At 36.6% G+C, this 19,839-nt stretch overlaps 1 protein-coding gene across 3 annotated transcripts in view; it reads left to right on the top strand.

Moving 5' to 3' along the window:
• GULP1 (GULP PTB domain containing engulfment adaptor 1) overlaps positions 1-19,412 on the top strand; it is a 118,366-nt gene extending 98,954 nt beyond the window's left edge. For 2 of the 3 annotated variants that reach the window (XM_063318084.1, XM_063318083.1), the window contains 4 exons: positions 6,982-7,203; positions 11,841-11,979; positions 12,344-12,438; positions 16,499-19,412. In XM_063318084.1, the coding sequence (XP_063174154.1) occupies positions 6,982-7,203; positions 11,841-11,979; positions 12,344-12,438; positions 16,499-16,570 (528 nt within the window). In that variant the 3' untranslated portion in view covers positions 16,571-19,412. The remainder of the gene's footprint in view (positions 1-6,981; positions 7,204-11,840; positions 11,980-12,343; positions 12,439-16,498) is intronic. The other variant, XM_063318085.1, reaches the window with a different exon arrangement.
• The last annotated feature ends 427 nt before the right edge of the window (positions 19,413-19,839 follow it).

Here is a 19,839-nt window from a genome sequence, read left to right as displayed (position 1 = left end):
CACCCAAGGCCCAAAAGACTGGGCTCAAAATACCATATTTTGGACACATTATGCAAAGACCCAGTTCCCTCGAGAAGTTCATAATGCTGGAAAAAGAGGAGAGAAAGGGAGAGAAAGGTTGATGGACTTAATTATATCAGCAATGAATGCATCATTGAAAGGGCCAGGTTAAGGAGAAAGTCTATCTATTGATTACTAAGCACTGACACCGTTTTGATAACACAGATATTGGAAGACTGTAGCTATACTTTTGAATAAGTTCCACTGAAGTAAAGATTCTTGTGAACAATCTTCAGACAGCTGTGGTTCAGAAAATTGAAATTCAAATACGTCATCTTGAAAATTTGTGGCATTTGTTATAGTTAGCGCTTTGTCATATGAATCAGATGTCTACCCTTTCTTTATTTTCAATTGCTTCCTTGGTTTTATATTATCAAGTGAGATAACTTAAGACTGGAATGATTAACAAAGTCATTGTGTGATTATATTTTGCGGCTTTACAAGATTAGAAGGCAAAAATTGTAGAAATGTTATCACCTTGACAATATTTTAATACTTCATATAAACAATTGCTTCAGCAAGAAATTAAAGATGTACTACAAGAGTTGTAGTTTAGTTGTTCGTATTTACTTAATGAGTGACCTGCAATATTTCCAAACAGCTGTCTTCAGTCTCCCATACCTGAACTGTTTGCAGTATTTTATTCTAATCAAATAGAATATTATTCTTTGAGATAAGCATCATATACTTATTCCCAGTGTCCTTCAAGTATAATGTTCTTCTCTAAGATAAAAATATGCACTTGAGTTCAATTGTTTTCTTTTTTTATAGAAATTTATAATAGTGTTATCTGAAGGTTTGACTTACTGCCTTTATAACGTTGCAATAATCTTACTTCAAAACCTTCAGAATATGAGATTTGAGGAAGTAAGTTGCATTGTGAATCAAGATTGTGGAACAAAAATGACCTCTTACAAGAAACTGTGCTTCTTTAAGTGGTTGAGTTCTGAGCTGTGCCTACTCAAAACTCTGTTTAAAACCTTCCAGAACTAGAGAAACAAGATCCTCTCTCCCTTTAAATACAGCACTTGCTTAGACACAATTCCTGCTCTGTGGTGCAAAGGGACAAGTCTATATTTATTCATTTACCAACATTTGTATGTTGCCTACTCATATGACTCTACTGTAATAGAGCTTATAATATATAAAACTAAGAATATCTATAAAAACATCTATAAAAACAATTCATAATAAATTAAGCTGATAATAAAGAGGACTGCAAAAGGACTATCTTTACCATTTCCTAAAGGATAGTAAGGGTGGTGGCACACCTGAACTTACTTGGGACATACTATTCCAGAGACAGGGAGTTTATGCTGAAAATGACATTCTCCAGGTCCAGCCCTTGACCTTTCTTGAGGTAATTTAACACATCCACCAAAATGATGCCTTCTCCTGCTCTGGAAATTATACAAGATTTATTACCACAAGAGAGTCATCACTTCTATTATTTCATAGAACACTACCTTGATATACCAAGGAACCATGTTTGATATAATTTGCATAATGTGTTTATGCAGAAAGTCTCTTGAAGACTTGCATGGTATTGAAAATAATGAAGCATTTTAGTTAAGTTATAAAACAAGAACTCTCAGTCAGCAAGTAGACATCTCAGAGCTGACCAGAGCAGAAGCGTTTCTTCCCGTCTTAGCATCAATGCATCAATGATATGGATTTTGGTAGGTGGTTGCGGTAGAAGTTAGATTGTTGTTAAATTTGTCAATTTATGATAAAGATTATTTGATTTCTGATACGATGAGGACTTTCACTCCCACCAGTTGTTTGCTTCTCAAGGGGCAAGTATGTCCTAACTAGACAAACAGGAGAACAAAGGTATTAGCAGCTAAATGGCCCAACAAAGATCAAAGAGGTCTGAACACTGCAACTAATGCAATAGTGTTCATTTGACAAGGAGGGTACAAGGGAAGGTGTTTGTTGAAGAACAAATGAGGGGTTGACCTCCAACAGTGGAAGGGGTGCCATTCAGATTGTGACAGTCAGCAAATGTCAGGTGCAGCCCAAGAACTTCAGAGAATCAGTTCAGCCAAACTTTGGTTCTTTATTTGCCAATGCCGTACAGACAGAAACTTGCCAGACTAAAGCAACTCTAGCTACCCTAAGGGGAAATAACCTGGGAAGGCTCTAGGGCAGGGCTATTCTGAACCTCTTTAGCTTTCCCACATTCGCTTCCTGGACTGTGTCTCCTCTTATCTTGTCCTCCTCCTTGGAATGTGCTCCCTCCTTCCTGAGAACCAGCAGCATTACTGAAATCCACCACAGCAGAGTGCTAATAAGAGATGTCAGCACTATCCAGTTGATCCTTATGGAGATGCTGAGTGGTCTGAAATTCCTATAGAAAATAAGAGCTTATGGAATGGGGAGGATCAGAAGATGTTCAGCAATAGGTGTTCTGATAGCCATAGGTGGTAAGCAGAGGCATAATCAAACTCAGCACAGTTAAGTGGTCAGGCCAATTGTCTTGATGGTAGTTTACATGGCACTGTGGGTATTCCTCAAAGATGGCCTTTATCCTCTTGGTCATCTTCTCCAACTGTAGATGATGGTTAGAGGACAGGTGGAGCTTACCATCCAGTAGCTGAAAAAGAGCTTTTCAAAAGTGTGTCCTGAATTATGGAGTCTGTCAGAGATCAGATAATTGCAGAAACTGTGATTGCAGAACATGTTGAATGAATAGACAAGGGAACTGGGGGAGTCCATGACTGGGAATGATGTGGGCAATCTTTAAAAGAGATCCATTAACATTAGAGTGGTGTCCAGACCTTTGAGACATAGTGTGTCAGTTATAAAATCCAAAACTTCCAAATCGCCTATGGGAAAAGGACAAAGTGCAACAAAACAGAATTGCAGATATGAAGCTTGGCACCACAATAAGTATTGCATGAAGAAACATTAGTCTTGATATAGGTTTTATTGCAAGGCTACAAAAGTGACAGTAAAGGAGATCAATATTTCTCCAAAATGCCCAGCTGCCACAGCACAGATGCAACACTTCTGCCCTTAAGCAAGATAGATAGATAAATAAGTCATGTCTTCTGCAATCATAAAGAGCTTAGAAATAAATGGAAGAAGGTATTGATCCTAATAATTGGGGAAATGGGAAGCAATAATGCTGTACTGTATATTTTGTTTTACCAAAAAATATAGGGAGGACTGATTGTGGATGAGGAAGTGCTAATAAAGTTCTCATTCATTAGTCCCTTTAAGCAGACTTAGAATTAGTTCCTTTAGGCAGACTAATTCTCATTAATTAGTCCCTTTAGGCAGACTAATTCTGTATTTAACAGTAGTGGCTCTGGAACCTGAGTTCAGAAAATAAGATTGTGAAATCTTAGAACTAGTGAAGGGCTAGGGTCTGTGCCTTTACAAACACATCAGCATGGTTTGCATATTTAATGTAAGCCACCCAAAATGTCCTAACAAGCAGGAACCGCGCTGAGACGAGGAATAGGTCTCTAGTGTTTTATTACTGCTACATTAGACAGAAAATCCTAACAAACGGAAGAAGTGTGAGAAAACCCATACAGATAACCCCCAAAAGTCAAGGCCGGTCTGTTCTGTGTCTCTTTGAATGACAGCTCAAATTCTCGCTACTACGCATGCGTTTTCCCCCCTGGATAAGGGCCCCCTCCTGCTCACCATCAGTGCTCATGACACAAAATTTATCTAAACTGGATGCAATAAATTGAAGGTGTACCTCCTGAGAGATATTGAATTGGGGGGAGAGGGTTGAGACTATTAAGCTATGAGCCTCCTGGAGAGTTTATAGTGATGTTATTATGGTCCCATTGAATATATGGCTTGTAATTCTGTAGCCAGTCTATTCCCAGAACTATTGCAACATGTAATGGGAAGACTATTTAGTTCCAATAGAAGAGAATATATGTAGCTCAGGGTTGAACTGTTGAGACCTTGGTGTTCTCTGAGCACCAAGCTCAGAGAGCACCAAGGACTCCACAGAGTATTTAATTTCAGAGACTCCAGTTGGTTGCTACTGTTGAATTATATTGTTCTTATACATATAAAAACTGTAGCAAGGTTATTATATGCTCAAAAATGGAAAGGTTCAACACTGCCCACAATAGGGGAATGGTTGGTGAAGATGATGAAACTTGCACAGATGGCTAAATTGACTTCCTTGGTTAGAGAAAATACAACATCTACATTAATGGCTGACTGGAAACCCCTTATAGTCTTTTTTGCATGAAACAGAAAAGAGTGCTATTACGATTTGTGATATCGATGAATAGAAAAAAATAGATAATAGGAAAAAATGAGCTTTTTTTGTAACCATAGAATAAGAGATAACTTTGTAATTGTATTTGCTGCAAAGGAAATTGGAAGCTGCTTCTTTCTATTTCTTTTTCTCTCTCTCTTTTGTTCTGCACTTTTGTCTTTCTCTCTCTCTTTTTCTCTCTTTGTATTCTTCATTCTGTGTTAGTGTTCGTTGGTTTTTACCTTATTTTTTAAAATTTTAATAAAATGTATTTTAAAAAAAGAATTATATAAAAGCTGGCCATCACTAGTCCCATGAGGTTGGACCTTTTGTCTTCAATAGAGAATTCAGCAAAACGTCCTGTGACATTAGAGTCAACCAAGGACTACAGTTGTGCCCCAGCGTTACTTTGAGTCTTATCCTAAACAGGAATGACTGTTTACTGTAAACTGCCCAGAGGCCCCCTTTCTTGGGGGAGATGGGTGGTAATAGAAGTTTGAAGAAAGGAAAGAAAGAAAGAAAGAAAGAAAGAAAGAAAGAAAGAAAGAAAGAAAGAAAGAAAGAAAGAAAGAAAGAAAGAAAGATGAATTTGCACTCTGGTTGATCCAGCCTCTGGGCCATATTGTGTTTTGCAAAGCCCTGTTGGTTCCCAGCTGCACTAATTCAGCTACTGATGTGTGAGTTCATATGTGAGAAGGAAAGGAAGAGAATATTGGCATCTTCCCTTCCAACCCATACTCTGCTGCAATACCTCAGGCCTTCCAGCAAACTCAAGATGAATTAATACAGGCAAAGTCTGTGGGGTGCATTGACAATGAGCTCATCTTGTATTTCATCTGAGAGTCCCTTTGAACTAATTGTTGAAGCCTCTTTCATTGCTTCCCATATCCTGAGCTGAAAGCAATATATTCCTGCACCAAACACCTTGGCCTAGCTTGTGAATCCTCCAGTTGGCAGTCACTTGCTTGCCTGAATACTCAGCTCTCAGACACGTGAAAATATTTGCGTATTTGTCCATATCTGAGCTGTTCTGAATTGGAAATGGAGTTGTCCATTATGCTAATTATAAATCCCACTTAGTGAAGAAATCAACTGAAGATGTTTGGTTCACACTGACTGAACAAAGTAGTAAATTTGCTTGGATTTTGTTGTATCTGGCAGAGAAGGGGATACTCAGATGACTGTGATGGGTGCAATGCACCTTCAGTGCACTGGCAAAGTCAGCCTGAGACACACACATACACACACAAGCACTGAAAGTTGGTCTGAATGCTGTGATTGATTCTGTCCCAGCTGTAGGGCCAACTGAATGGCCATTTTTGTTTTTCTGGAGAAAGGCATTGATCTCTTAATTGATGGTTAGTGATTAGCATGGCTCTCCTCCCTTAACAAGGACAGTAGGAGCAGGTAATCAAGGTGATAGGCTTCCTGACCTGGGTTCAGTGGTACATCACAGAGCTCCTGACACTCCATGGCTTGTCATAGCTATTCAGCTAGACTTTCATCAGTCAGACAGGCATATCTTGGGGGGTTCTTGGTGTTCTCTGAGCTTGCTTCTCTTCTTGCAGATATTTCATTATCAGGCTAGGTGACAACAGTGCATGGAGGATTGGAGTTTGCTGGCTCCCATGTGCTGTTATGTTACTTAGCCTAGTAATGAAATATCTGCAGGAAGAGAAGCAAACTCAAAGAACACTAAGAACCCAACCCTGAGCTACATATATTCTCCCCTATGGCAGACGTTGATTTGGCTAGAGTAGAATCTTTATTAGAATGAAGCCATACACAAGAGTTGATTGCCCACTGCAGCACAAAGATGGCAGAGCCATATATATTCTCAGATATTTAAATTTGAGGCTACCCTTTTGAATAAATGGGTACAGCCTCTTTGAAGTCTTTGAGCAAGTATTGTATGTTTATACAATGTCCCTCTGTAGTCTGTCAACCACTGTTTGCCACCCCACCAGCCCCATCTCCTCCCCTTCAAGGGACAGATAGAATGTGGCACTGTCTTAGATCAGCTTTTACTACATTAATGTAAGCAAAAGCTAATTTTCCATTGTTGTGAACTTCTCTGCTCCTATCAGATACATTTTCCTGTATTGATTCCTATTATTACATGTAATCATCTATTCAGAACAAATGCCATTCCACCATTAAAATACATTTTAATATGTAGCTTTTATATCTATCCATCCATCCATCCATCCATCCATCCATCCATCCATCTGAATCAAGACAATTTTATACACCTTACTCTTGTAAGAAGCTAATTTTGTATGTATGTCTGAGAGAGAAATGCTTGTGCTAAATACTCAAAATACTGAGCTGTGCTTTAACCACCCAACCATCTTTATCTATAACATGTACTAAAAGTGCTGATATGGGAACTTGCAAGCATATTTCATACATAGAATTGTTTTTATCAACACAAGCACCTCTGGGGAAAAAAATCATTTGATTGCTACGACTTTTTAAGAAGCAAACATTAAACTTGCTTTTACCAAAACTGCATTACTTATTGTATAGACTAAGGAAATTTGCCCTCCTGCACAGGAAATGATGATTACTTTTTGTTCTGACAGGATTAAAGATGAGTTTTTTAAAAACATGAACCTTCCCCCTTTCCCTTTTCTTTCTACTTTCATTCCTTAGAATATTTTTCTCTTTCTGTGATTCCTTTACAGCTGCTGCACATACAGTCTGATTATGAACGCCACTTGTTTCAAAGACCTTCTACCCTTTTCTGGTATAACAGTGACGATTCTCCTTGCTTAGATATTTCTTCCATTACGCTCACTCCTGTGAGTTCTCCTGACTCCAGACAGTCATCTCAACTATTTACACTACCACCTTCCAAAAATGGTCTTCCAAAGCCAGCCCATGAACACAGCATCCCAAGACCTCATGTAATCCTGCTGTACAGTCTTTTGCAAAATATTTTTTTGTATTTGAATTGTATCAAAGTGCTACCTTTTGCACAGTGGTTAAAGGGCATACCAGATACTTTACATATACTCAGGAAAAATATGAACATTTTGAGAATTCAAGCCATCCTACATCTTAGGCCTAAAATAATACTGTAAAAATGTTCTGTTCTTAAAATGTTTACTGATTAAGGCTGTGCTACTGTATATTATTTGGCTTGGTTTATTATATTGTAGGAGTAAATGTAATTATTACACTTCAACCCTAAATGCTCAGATGTAGAAATAAAGCTCACAGAATTTAAGGCAAGTTACTTCTAAATGTTTGTGTTTAATATCTCAGGCCTTTGTCTCTGATAATGTGGAAGAGAATTATATGTTTATATACTGCCCCCCCCAAGAAGTATTTTTCACAATATAAACCTCAATATGAGCCCTGTCCATAGATACTCAATCTAAAAGTGGGTATCCAATCTAAACCCCTGAAGAACCCAATATGATAAGCATATGTTTTTCTGGAAAGTCAGTAAGAGATACGAATCCTTTATATTAGTGAAGTTCATTTTATCTCTGTGTAAAATGAATGCCTGTCATTTATTCCACATATGAGCTGCAACAAACTTAAATACTTGTAAAAATGGGCTGTGAGAACCTTTAGCTTTCATTTGCAATTAGCAGTTGGCTATCCTTGGCAAACATTGTGGCTTTTTATGCCTGATTTTATTTAATAAAAATGCTTGTCATCATTTGGATAGTGCATATTTCCTGGGTGAAAGACCAATACATTTTAGTATTAATATAGTTAAGGGAATAGCTTAGATAGTATAAATATTTCGCCTTTTACTAAAGATAGCTAGGGATACAAACACCTAAAGGGAAACAAAAGAATGAAGCATAGTTATTTGCTATGGGAAAAAAAAAGTTAAGAGATTTTGATACTACTAGTTAATAATAAACCTTTATTATGGCATATGGGCCAGATACTACTAATTTTTGTACTTTGTAAAAATCTTAAAGTGATTTTTATTCATTTCTTGTGCAGGTTTTTAATCATAATTTTGTATTTTTCTTAGCATATCTTGATATTAGTTCAGAAATCAGAGGGATCTCTTTGAAACAAATTACAATAGCCAGTACCAAAGGTGTTTCCCAAGTGAATGCCTAGAGATTTTTTAAAAAATTCTTTGAACAAACAAGATCTTTGTTCTTATTTTCCAATACCACATCTAGGATAATATAGATAAAACCCTAGACCAGCGGACTGGAGTAGCTTTGGAGCCAGTGGCTACAAGGCTGATTCCAGCTCACCCTTGGAACGTTTACTAAAAAAGCCCACTAACGTGGAGTTTGTCTTCAGGGGCAGAGGACAATATAAGGCATCTCAACTAAATCTTAGCTCCTTCTGACTGTAAGACTAAGGGATTCAGATTACATTTTTGTCATGATTTATTTAAATCCCATTGTGATTTCAGTTTAACAGCTTTAACTGAAACTGAAACCAGCCTTTGTGTTACACGGAAGGGTAATTCTGCTGGAGAAAATGCAATCTAAAATGTGCCTTAAATCATTCTGGATCCTGGCTGTTAAGAGGAATGCAGGCAGAAATAGGCATATTTAAGTTCTGATGGTTTTCATTAGGAAAGATTTCAGTTCTGCATAATTTCCTGTGTATTTATTATATCTAACAGTAGGATAAAAGGACTCTGCCTTTTAAAATACAGTTTAGATTGTCCTTTTTAATAAACATAAATAAAACGGCAAGTAAAATTAATTTATACTAGTTACTACTGCTGCTTTGGATGATATAATGCTAAGGTTTACCCTTGGCTTAAAAGATCCAGCTGAAATTTCATATATTGGATATGTACAGTATCCAAAAATTATAAGTGGATTAGGAAAAGCTTATTTAAAATTTTATCAGCCCAAAGGGATATGAAGATTAATTTGGATGAGACTTGGCCATCTTTCAGAAAGTTGCTTTTCTGGAGGAAAGAAAAAGATATTGAAAAGTAATAGATTAGGCCATACATATAGCTTTCATTGGCCTAATATTAGTTTTGAGAAAAAAGGAGCAAATTTCTTATTTGGAATGGTTTGTGCTTGTGTACATGTACTGAGGTACATGTGCACACAGACACACACACACAATAGTGTGTTTACTCTAGGCTTGTTTTGGTGGCGCTAACAGACAATGCTTATCTATTATGTAGAAAGCAAATCAGTTTTCCTTGCTAGCTTTGCTAGATTGCCTACCAAGAATTACTCAGTTTCTCTAATGAGTTTAGAAGATACTGAAAAATTGAAGCATATCTTGTAAAATATACAATTTTTACAATTTACATAGTAAATGTTAACTAGTATGCTCCCTAATGAATCTGAATCTTTTCACAAGATTCAAGTGTGTATGGAAGGCAGTGGCTTAATAATTGTATCCAGTGAAAAGAGAGTTAGATTGGTGGATGTAGATTTTTGTTCATAATATCAGATGGTTCAGGCAATAGAAAAACTGATGATTGCTGAAACCAACTAAGGACAAGTCAAGGAAAGTCCTTGAAAATTGTACCTCAACAGCCAATCCAGTTAATGCCTTCAAATAGTATTTGGACCCTACAGGGTGTCCCTATGCCCTACAAGTTCAGTGCCAGTCTTAGGGTACAACAAAGCTGGAGGAATATGGGGTTATGCTTCTAACATCTAACCAGTGATATCAGAGACACTTTTGTCTAGAAGTCCACAATGTTTGAACACCTACATTACAGATGCCACATCAAATGACTTCACTGTATATTAGTGAGTGATGGGAATATAATGGGGGTTTTTTTTGGGGGGGGGGAATGCCTCTGTAGAATCAAAATATTAATGATCCAAAACTGCATTTCTAAATGGCAACCAAAACTAGCTAATGATCTAATGAATAAGATGGTGATGTTTAAGGAAATAGTTATGCAAATCTACAAAAACTAGAAAAAAAATGTGTTTCCTTCCAATATATCACAAGGATGTTAAGAAGCATTGTTTTTTCCTCTTCTTACTGTGTGCAGATGCTTTCATCTCTTGTAGAAAAGCCAAGTTCCTTTTGCTGCCTGTGACTAACCATCAGTTATCCATGATGGTGATAGGAAATGATGGAATGTTATGTTTATGCTAGCACAAAAATATTATTCCAGAAACACATTGGTACTGAGGGCTGTAGAATTTATAGAGTATTCTCCATGGTGGATTTAACCAGCCTTTTTAAGTGGCATAAAGTAGCTGGATGCTATATGCAAAGATGTCTTTCTATGAGTAAAAGTGTCTCTCTAAGGGAGTAATTTTCTCCCTGCTCCTCCCTCCCAAAATAGCAGTTGATTATCTGAATAACATAAAAGGAGACACAGGAGTTGAAGGGCAGAAGGGGGATTAATGAAAATCCATCAATCCAGTGTCTTTCACCAGAGGCAGCCTCCACTATAATCACAAATTTTCCAGAAATGAAAGGACTCCTTACACACCAGAGAAGCACCCCTGGATGAAATCCAGAGATCTGTATGTTAATATGTTGGACCCACAAGAAAAATCCTGAATACACTTAACTACTAATCAAAATATAGTATATCAGCATCCCCAAATTATAACTGGAAAGTTGCATGCATCTATGTGTTCCATTATTATATAGGAAATCAATATAGATCCTGTAAGTCTTCTCCTATTATGAAATTCATGACTGAATATGAGACTGCTTTGCAAAGCATTTTTTTTAAAAAAAAGATTTTTGGCTATTTTGTTTCTTAGTTCTCCATGGGCTTCAATTCTCTGCTAGACATTTCTCTCTTGCTTTGGGTTCATCATTACTGAGTATGCTGTTTTTTCTTTGAGAGTAAGGGTGAAAATAAATGCCAAATGTTAATTATTAATCTTAATCAGAGAGAGGGATATTGCAGAAAAACATTATTTAGCTGAACCTAAAGAGGCCCTTAGGTTTTATTTAGTAATGTAATCTTTGGAGCATTAAGCATAAATAAATGGATTCATATTTGCACTGCCATTAATACGTAAGGCTCCAGATTACAGTGACTGTCCAGAGTCAGTGGGAGTCGGGTGGCATATAAATTTAATTTATTATTATTATTATTATTATTATTATTATTATTATTATTATTTCAAAACCCTTTCCCAGCATTTAGAATAATCATTCCCTCAGGTTGGCAAAATATTAATGCTATTATTATAGAATATGGAGTAAATAAAAGAAGATACCTCTGGATTTCAATCTCTTGTCCATTCATCCTGATTTATAATCTGTTGTCCCAGTAAACAGCATCTCTCTCTTAATTCAAAAGTTTATACTTTTGTACTAAATGTTTATACTCTTCTTCCCGCTCTTTTATATTTAAATCTCATTTAATTCAGGATATCTAGGACAAGTTCAAAAGGTGAAATGTTTTAATAGTTGTTTGTGCAAAGGGTTCAGCGTGTTTCATAAACCGTGGGCTGCAAATGCTATTTCTTCAGTCTCAGCTCTCTGTTTGGCAAGTGGCTTTATTGGATAATGTAGCCTTTTCTTTCCTGCATGCAAATTCAGTACTGTTTGTTTGTTTAATATTATGACATGTTATCCTAATTTATTTTCCTTATTGTAGGCAGGCAGTGTGACCCCAAAATCTCCTTCCACCGACATCTTCGATATGGTTCCGTTTTCTCCCATATCCCCTAAGCCATCAACTCCTACACGCAATGGCACACAGCCCCCACCAGTGCCCAGCAGATCTGCAGAAATCAGTAAGTTCTGGGATGACTTGACATAACCTAAAGAAATGTATACCTACTGTATAGTCATTACCCAAACCAACAAGCTAGCCAGTGGGAAATTGCTTGCTAGAACAGCTTACTAGTGTTCCATCCTGGATATGTATTTCAGGTGAAAACAAGCAAATGAAAACTAAATCAGTCCCAGGATAAAATGCAGTGCTCTAAAATCACACGCTCTGTAGAGCCCTCTGTAGTTCGCCCTTTTAGAATACAACATAGCAGTAGGTGCAAGGCTGGGTTCTTTGGTGCATTTTACCAGTTCTTTTAGGATGTGAGTTTATATCTGCTCCACCCGTCATCTTCTGTTGACTCTTCGTGTTTTATTTTTTTCTAGAGAGAGACCTTTTTGGAGCAGAGCCTTTTGACCCATTTAGTTGTGGAGCAGGAGAGTTCCCTCCAGATATTCAGTCCAAACTGGATGAGATGCAGGTGATTTCAAATGTTTACCACTGCAAAAAACAAAAAAGTTGTTTCCATGAAATACTGGGTTTTTAAGAGAGACATATAATCCTATAGTGGGTCGTTCATGCTCAGTGGTAAGTGTTGCTTGGCAAAACAAGATAAAGAAGCTACTTCAATTGCCAGAGAGCTGCTTAATATCTGTAAGGTACTTTCTCTGCACCCACTTGCAGTTTTTACGCTTTCTTATTTAAAAACTAAAGAAGCTTATAAAAGACATTCCTAAGGAAATGTGCCTAAAATCACTTTGTGCTTGTGGAGAAGCACCAAGTTGTGTCATGGAGATGACACAAATTGTGTGTTTTTGAAGACAACTGATTGCGATTCTTGTAAGTTCATCAGGGAATAATGCACTCACCATAAAATGCATCAGTGTCTAACTACAGATATATTTTCCTCTTCCATATACTGCACCTCTTCTGCGAGGGACCTTTGAAACTCATAACATCCAAAACAATGTTCCCAAGTCCCTAGCCAGATTTGATTGTGAACATGCAGAAAATGCATAAATTGTCCTTTTCTGTCTTTCCTTCCTCCCAATGTGCCAGGTCATCATTACCCCTCTTGCTTGGTTCTATGCCAGGTTTAACCCCAAATGGGTTTTCTTAACCCACTAATCAAGTACAAGAGAAACTATGGTAATCAGCTGGATTTTTTAGTTTACCACACCCATTTTACTTTGATCCTTACTCCAATTTATTCTGGTCCTAAATAATTACAGTATTGAGGGTACCTGTGAGTTACTTCAGTTCTGACAAGACCCCTTTGTCCTAACAGCCAGGAAACATGCTGAGACAAGGAACTGGTCTCTAATATTTATTGCTAGTACTTAACAGGAATCCTAACAAACTGAAGAAGCATGGGAAAACCCAGACATATAAACCCCAAAGGTTAAGGCGGTCCCGATCTGTGTCTCTTTGAATGGCTGACCAATTCCTCAGTGCTACGCATGCGCTTGACAGTCTGGATGGGAGCCCCTTGCTCGCCATCCTTACTCATGACACCCTTGCTCATCTCTTTTCATGAGAATGGTATCGCTTTATTTTCTAGTTACTCATGCATTTTGTTATGCTACTGTCCTTCACTAATGTTCACAAACAACTGAAGTGAAGAAAATCACTAGCTGCTAGGGTGAAATGTGTGGGTAATAACGTAACAGAAACATTGCTGTTAATTTTAATCCCCCTAATATTATTCCATGTATAAAGAATAAAATACCCTCTCTGAGCAATTTTTTGACACAGTATGAATTCAGAAGAGATTATTAAACAAAATATTTGGATATACGTGATTAAACAATTACGTAAATGTCAGATGTGAATGCTAGGGAAAACGTGGTAGATTTAAGGCAGAAAGAAACTCTTACAAAAAGAAAGCCTATCTATGTTTTACCTACAGATATTTTATAGTACTTTTATAAAAGAAGGACTATAATAAAAACGCACAATAAAATATTCCTTGCATATTTTCTAGTACTAAATATAATTATCTGTTAAATATATATTATACATCTGTACATTTTTATTGATATTACCTACATATATTTTATAGTGGTTTTATGATAGAAGGAATATAATAAAGACACAATAAAATATTCCTTACATATTTTCTAGTACTAAATTTAATTATCTGTTAAATGTATATTATGCATCTGTACATTTTATTGATATTACTAGCAATAATTCTAATATTCCTTCTTTGTGCTTTCATGGGTATGCAGCGTCAGCGATGGTTGGTATATTATTTTCTCCATACGTTTCAATTCATTTCTATAAGTTACATCATGTTATACATTATGTTTTAATTATGGCATCTCTAATATGTGAACTGGTATCTAAGTTCTTACCTGAATCCGATTAAATGTTTCTCATGTATATGTTAAATTTTGGGTCCTCTCATTAAATCATTGAGAGCAAAATTGGGAAATGTCTTGCTCCCTTTTTACAGTATTAACTTTTTCCTTGACTGAATAAATGATTAGCTTCTTGAGACCTACAGTAACTTTAAAATATATATGAAATTTACCTGAGTAAAGAGCCACTGCGTATATGTACAGTAAATCTCATCTATAATGTAAGTTTTGTACTTCCCAATATAATATCACTTTTCAGAAGGCATATAGTATCTTTCCCAGTTCTTTCCTGGGAAATATACTATATATGCCGATACCCAAATGTAACTATATTTGTAGGATTAAGTCAAAGGATATATTCTTTGCTCTCTCCCTTCCCTCATGAAAAGAATACCCCTGCATTCTTCAGCTCTGGGTAGTATTTCAGTTGTAAAAGAACAGGGCAGCATTTTAAAATATGGCCTCTCCAGGATGCCTTTTTCCTTCATGGATATTAAAAAAAAATTGACATAAATGAATTGTTCCTGAAGCATCTTCACTGAATCACTTCTCATCTTGAAATTTATCTTGCAAGAAACTGCTTGGCTAATTCTACTGCAGGATACTTTGACATATTAGGGCATTGGGCCTGGATATCTGAGGAACCTCTTCTCTTCAATTATTTCTGCCTGCCCAGTATGTTCCAGCAGAGTACGTGCACTCCAGGTCCCCTCTATTAAACATTGTCATCTTGTGGGACCAAGGAAGTGGGCCTTCTCTGTCATAGCCCCCACCGTCTAGAACAGCATCCCCTCAGAGATAAGGATGCTGCCCCCTCTCCTAGGATTCTGGAAAGCTCTGAAAACCTGGCATTGGTCCCAGGCCTGGGGTTGATGGATTATTGTTTGTCTAGGGCCCCAGTCTTGTTTGATCTTTGTTGTCTGTAAGATTATTTTAGTCTTGGCTGTACATTTGGTTTCATGTTTTTATCTGTTTTTCTGGCTGGTTTTTTTTTTAGTTTTGATGCTGCCCAAAGTCCATTGTTAAAAAGGCACATTGTTAGATGTGCCTTTTTCTTCAGATTCATATGGAAGTCTGAAAAAAGAAGAACAGGTTAATTGAAAATTAGAGAGGTGTTTTACTCCTGCAAGCATTTCTTCCAAGTATTTTCAAAGAATGCATAGCTCAACCTATAATTGGAAAGTGGGGATGTATCCATGATGTCAGTTGCATACAGTGAATTAGAAAAGAGGCAGGATAGTAACTGGCAGTGGGGATAGATTTTATGCAATCATAGTATTCTGCTGATTAAGAGATGGGTGGACTTCAACTCATCAGTGTGGAAGGGCCAAAATGAAGCAATACAGCTTTGAAAACTTGCTTCATTCAAAAGCACCCCTTTGAAGTTTTGTGTGTGTCATATGCACACATATATATTATTTGGGACTTCTGCCATTTTTTTGTCTTTTATGTCAATAGATGCCTGTAAAGAAATACACTATTTTTTTCCACATATCCGTGTTCAGAATTTGGATAAATACATGGCTTAGGGCCAAACTAGTTAATCCAAAAGGAGTTTCCCTTCTATTGTAAGTGGTGTCCATTACACACACAGCATGTGATGTAGGAGCATTACCCATGTACCTTTGCCTCTTAGTATGGATTAATAGGAATGGAAAATGCATAGTGAGATAGATGATTCATCATTCCCTGTTATATTAGTCATTAAACATGTTGGGTAAACATTTCGAGAATTGTCATCCAACCCATCCCAGACTGGAGAATGGTGCATTAGGATATGATTAGCAACAAAGAGCAAAATAAAGAAGGCTACCAGCTACTATGGCAGATAATATAAAGTCTCTGCCTTGTAGTTGAAGATCTGCCTATTTTGCTGCAATATGGCCTGTTATACAGGTGGATCTCAATTTCCTAAAAGCTTTGGAGTAATCTAGCCTGGCTTGATTAAGAAGTGACAAGTGATACAAGTCTGAGTGTATCTGGAGGGACACTCCTTTCTCTCCAGAGGCATTGTGCAAAGTGTGGGCAATAAGTAATCATCTACCCAATATCCAGAAGAAAGGTATATGTAAGTTAGAATGGTGCAAATGTTTTTAGGTCTGAAATTACATGAGATTATATATTTTTAAGACTGAGATACAGCATCTTATTTTATTCTTTGTTCTTCCTCTGTTCCAGGAGGGGTTCAAAATGGGACTGACTTTGGAAGGCACAGTGTTTTGCCTTGATCCTCTAGACAGCAAGTGCTGATGCCAGGAATAGACATTTTAAAAATATATTATCTTTCTTTATTTCTTTTTACAAAAATTTAAAATGTATTACAAATATTATTGATGTGCCAAAAATGTTTTCAACATGTTATCTTCTGTGAGATTTGCTTCTTTAAAACTCCAGATAAGTTGCAGTATTATTCCTGTAAAATGAAAATTTACTCGTGTGTAGAAAGCCAAAATGAAATCACACTGCTGTTTGTTTTTTGTCTTCCGTATTTTGCAAGCCATTCTTTATATCTTTTGGCAAGTGACTTGCACAGCATGGCAATCCATCATAACCTGTGAAAAGTCTTTTTAAACTTTCTTGCATACCACTTTCTGATAGCAAACAAGCCTTTGGAATTATGATTGAAAAGAACAACTTTTAAAATAAAATCCCCTCAATTGGTTTCTAAATTCCAGACAAATGTGTCAATATTTACACACTCCTGTAAAAAATTACAGTGAGACTGAAAACCATAGTGTATTCTGCACTTATATAGCATAGCATCCTAATAAATTATTATTAAGGGCCACAAATCAAGCTAGATTTCTAATAAACTGCAGGGCCCCCAATTCAGGTTAATTTTGTGAGTACGCAGCATTTCTGACTTAGAAGTATATGTTAAAGGCAACCTCTGTGCTCTTCAGACGCATTGTGTTTAAGATGTGTCTACTAAATGGAATGACTATTATCTAGATTAATATTTTTACAACTGCAATATTTAATCTGAAACTATGCCAAATATTAATATACCAGTTATTTTCGATTATTTTGTAATTTAAAAAGCAGTCCCTAAAGACTTATAAACCTTTGATTAGATTTTTCACATTCCAGAGGGTACTTGGAAATTTATACGCAAGAACTGCATTTTTCAGTATCAATCATATAACAAATAATTAACTATTTTGAAAACTCCCCCCACCCCCGTGTACATAGGAACATGCCCAATGCTCTGCAGTATTTTTAGAATTGGGGGTCCAACATGGTATTTCTCAACAAAGCTTATTTGAAAATCCTTTTGAGTTCAGTGAAAGTTAATTAAAAGTGTGCATGCTTAGGGCACTGCTTGTGGTGCATGTTAAATTGCTGTGTAAATGGCACATCTCACTCTAATTGCAAGGATTCAGTTACATTAGTGATGGCTTTCAGAAACTAAACCCATACATATCTTGAAATCACACCTCCTAAGAATTTAGAAAGTCTCTTTTTAGGATGTTAACTGCCTGGAAATTGGCCTGAGGCCATTCATGGAATTGTATTATTTGGATTGAGGAGGTTTGGCCCTTTCAGCTGCCTTGGGCGATCACCCGATAAGTCTGTGCAAACTGCTTGGAATATAAGGGTGAAAAATGGATAAACCAATCTCATTTTGCTTCCTAATGCAAAAAATTACAAATGAATAACATGAGAAGAAATAGAGATAAAAGAATTTAAGGTAAGTTCTTGGTGAAGACAGGTTAGAGGATTATTGTTTGTAACTTCGGCAAGGAAGCTAATTACTGAGCAAATCTATTACTCTGTCTCTGCATAGCAATACATGAAATTTTGATTGTGCATTTCTTTGTATTTGTAAATTAAGTTGCTTGTTCATTTTTTTTTTTCATTTTTGCCAAAAGTTTGCTCAATGTGTACAAAAAAATTACCTTTCTGGGAAAGTTTTTCTTTCCTGTAAGGAGCCTTTCACTGTAAAGAAGAATGGGGAAAATGCTTTTTTTAAATGAAGAAAGAGAAAGAGAAGTGCTTGCTCAGGAGAAATGGGAAAGAAACATGAGAAATTGTTTTGCTCACTTTATCTTTAAGGGAAAAAAACTCTAATGTTCTGGTACTTGGTTTGCAAAACAATAATTTTTGATGTTATATTGCAAGGTTTACATACATATACACAACATAAAAAGAAAACATGTATGCAATGGTATTAACTTTTAAAGTTTTGTTCCAGTCTCACAAGATACTTAAGCAGATGCCTACGCAACCTGGAATTCTTCACATGCTTAGAATTAGGCAGCTGCTTAGCTGTATAGCCTTACCGAGTCTTTACTATATTCTGCGTTGTGTTAAGTCCTCCTTTATTATTTGGTTCTTCTTTAGTATTTGCATGTATATCTATATCTGTGCCCTGAATCCAGAGAGAATGGTATACATTTGTACAGTGCTTCTGCACATGTATGGAAAAGAATATGATTTCCCACTTCCCTTCTGGCTACATATCCTCCCATCATATCAAATCCCATCCCATTAGGCTCCATTGTTTCATGAGCATCTTGGGGTGGTGGGTGGGGTGAGGAGAAAGAGAGCCATTGGGAATGACAGAAAATCGAAGGCTGCCACTGCAAACTACCACAAATGACTCTTTGGATCTTGGCCTATGAGCCTGTCAGTATAGATATATATGAGATCACTAATGAGTAGAATAGGCTCTGTATCATAGAGAGACATCGATAATTTCATCAAATAGTATTTTGCAGTTTGTACAATGAGGATGTTTAGTAGCCATATTAATGGCTTTTTTAAACAAATAGAATTTGTATTTTTATCATAAAGAAAGCTTTATGTAATAAGCTTATATTTAGGGGCCATTTACAATGGATGGTAGGAAAACATTCAGAAAATATTTGCACCTTTTAAGAAATCTTTGTTTTACTGATTTTTATGGAAATTGATTTGCAGATTGCTAAATGTAATCTAACTGATCAAAATCAGTCCAAGAACATCTAAATTAATAAAGCAAGAAATTACATTTTTAATGAAAACAGTTTAGAGCTTTGGTTGAAATTTGTATTTCTATGTAATCTCAACTGTCTGATTTATTTTGCTTCAAATAAATGGTTTAACTAAACTTGCCTCCTTGAATGGAATCTTTATTTAATAAAAATACTCTGCATGGGGGTGGGCGGTGGCATGCAGGCAGTGTTGGGTGGAGAGCCAGCACAGTTAAGCTGCTGGACGGAGTGGGGAGATCAAAGCTCATGTCCTCTCTTAAGCATGAAAGCCACCTGGCTAACCTTGGGTCAGTCTCTCCCTTTCAGCCCAGATAAGTATCAGGCTCTTTGACAAGCTGGCTGTAAAACAAAACCCCCTCATCATGTCATCCTTGGTAGCTTGGCTGTGAGACCAGAGCAAGCACAGTGCAAAACAAAGGGATCCTCCAACCAAACAGAACAAATACTAAGATAAACAACTCCATGGGGAGGTAATGGTAATATAATCAGGATGTTTAAATCAATAACTCCAGTCCAGCACCTTGTGTGCACTTATATGCATAC

This window comes from Candoia aspera, chromosome 1, assembly GCF_035149785.1.
Source record: "Candoia aspera isolate rCanAsp1 chromosome 1, rCanAsp1.hap2, whole genome shotgun sequence".
In the NCBI taxonomy this organism is placed as follows: Eukaryota; Metazoa; Chordata; class Lepidosauria; order Squamata; family Boidae; genus Candoia; species Candoia aspera.
This window is presented reverse-complemented; position numbering and strand designations above follow the sequence as displayed.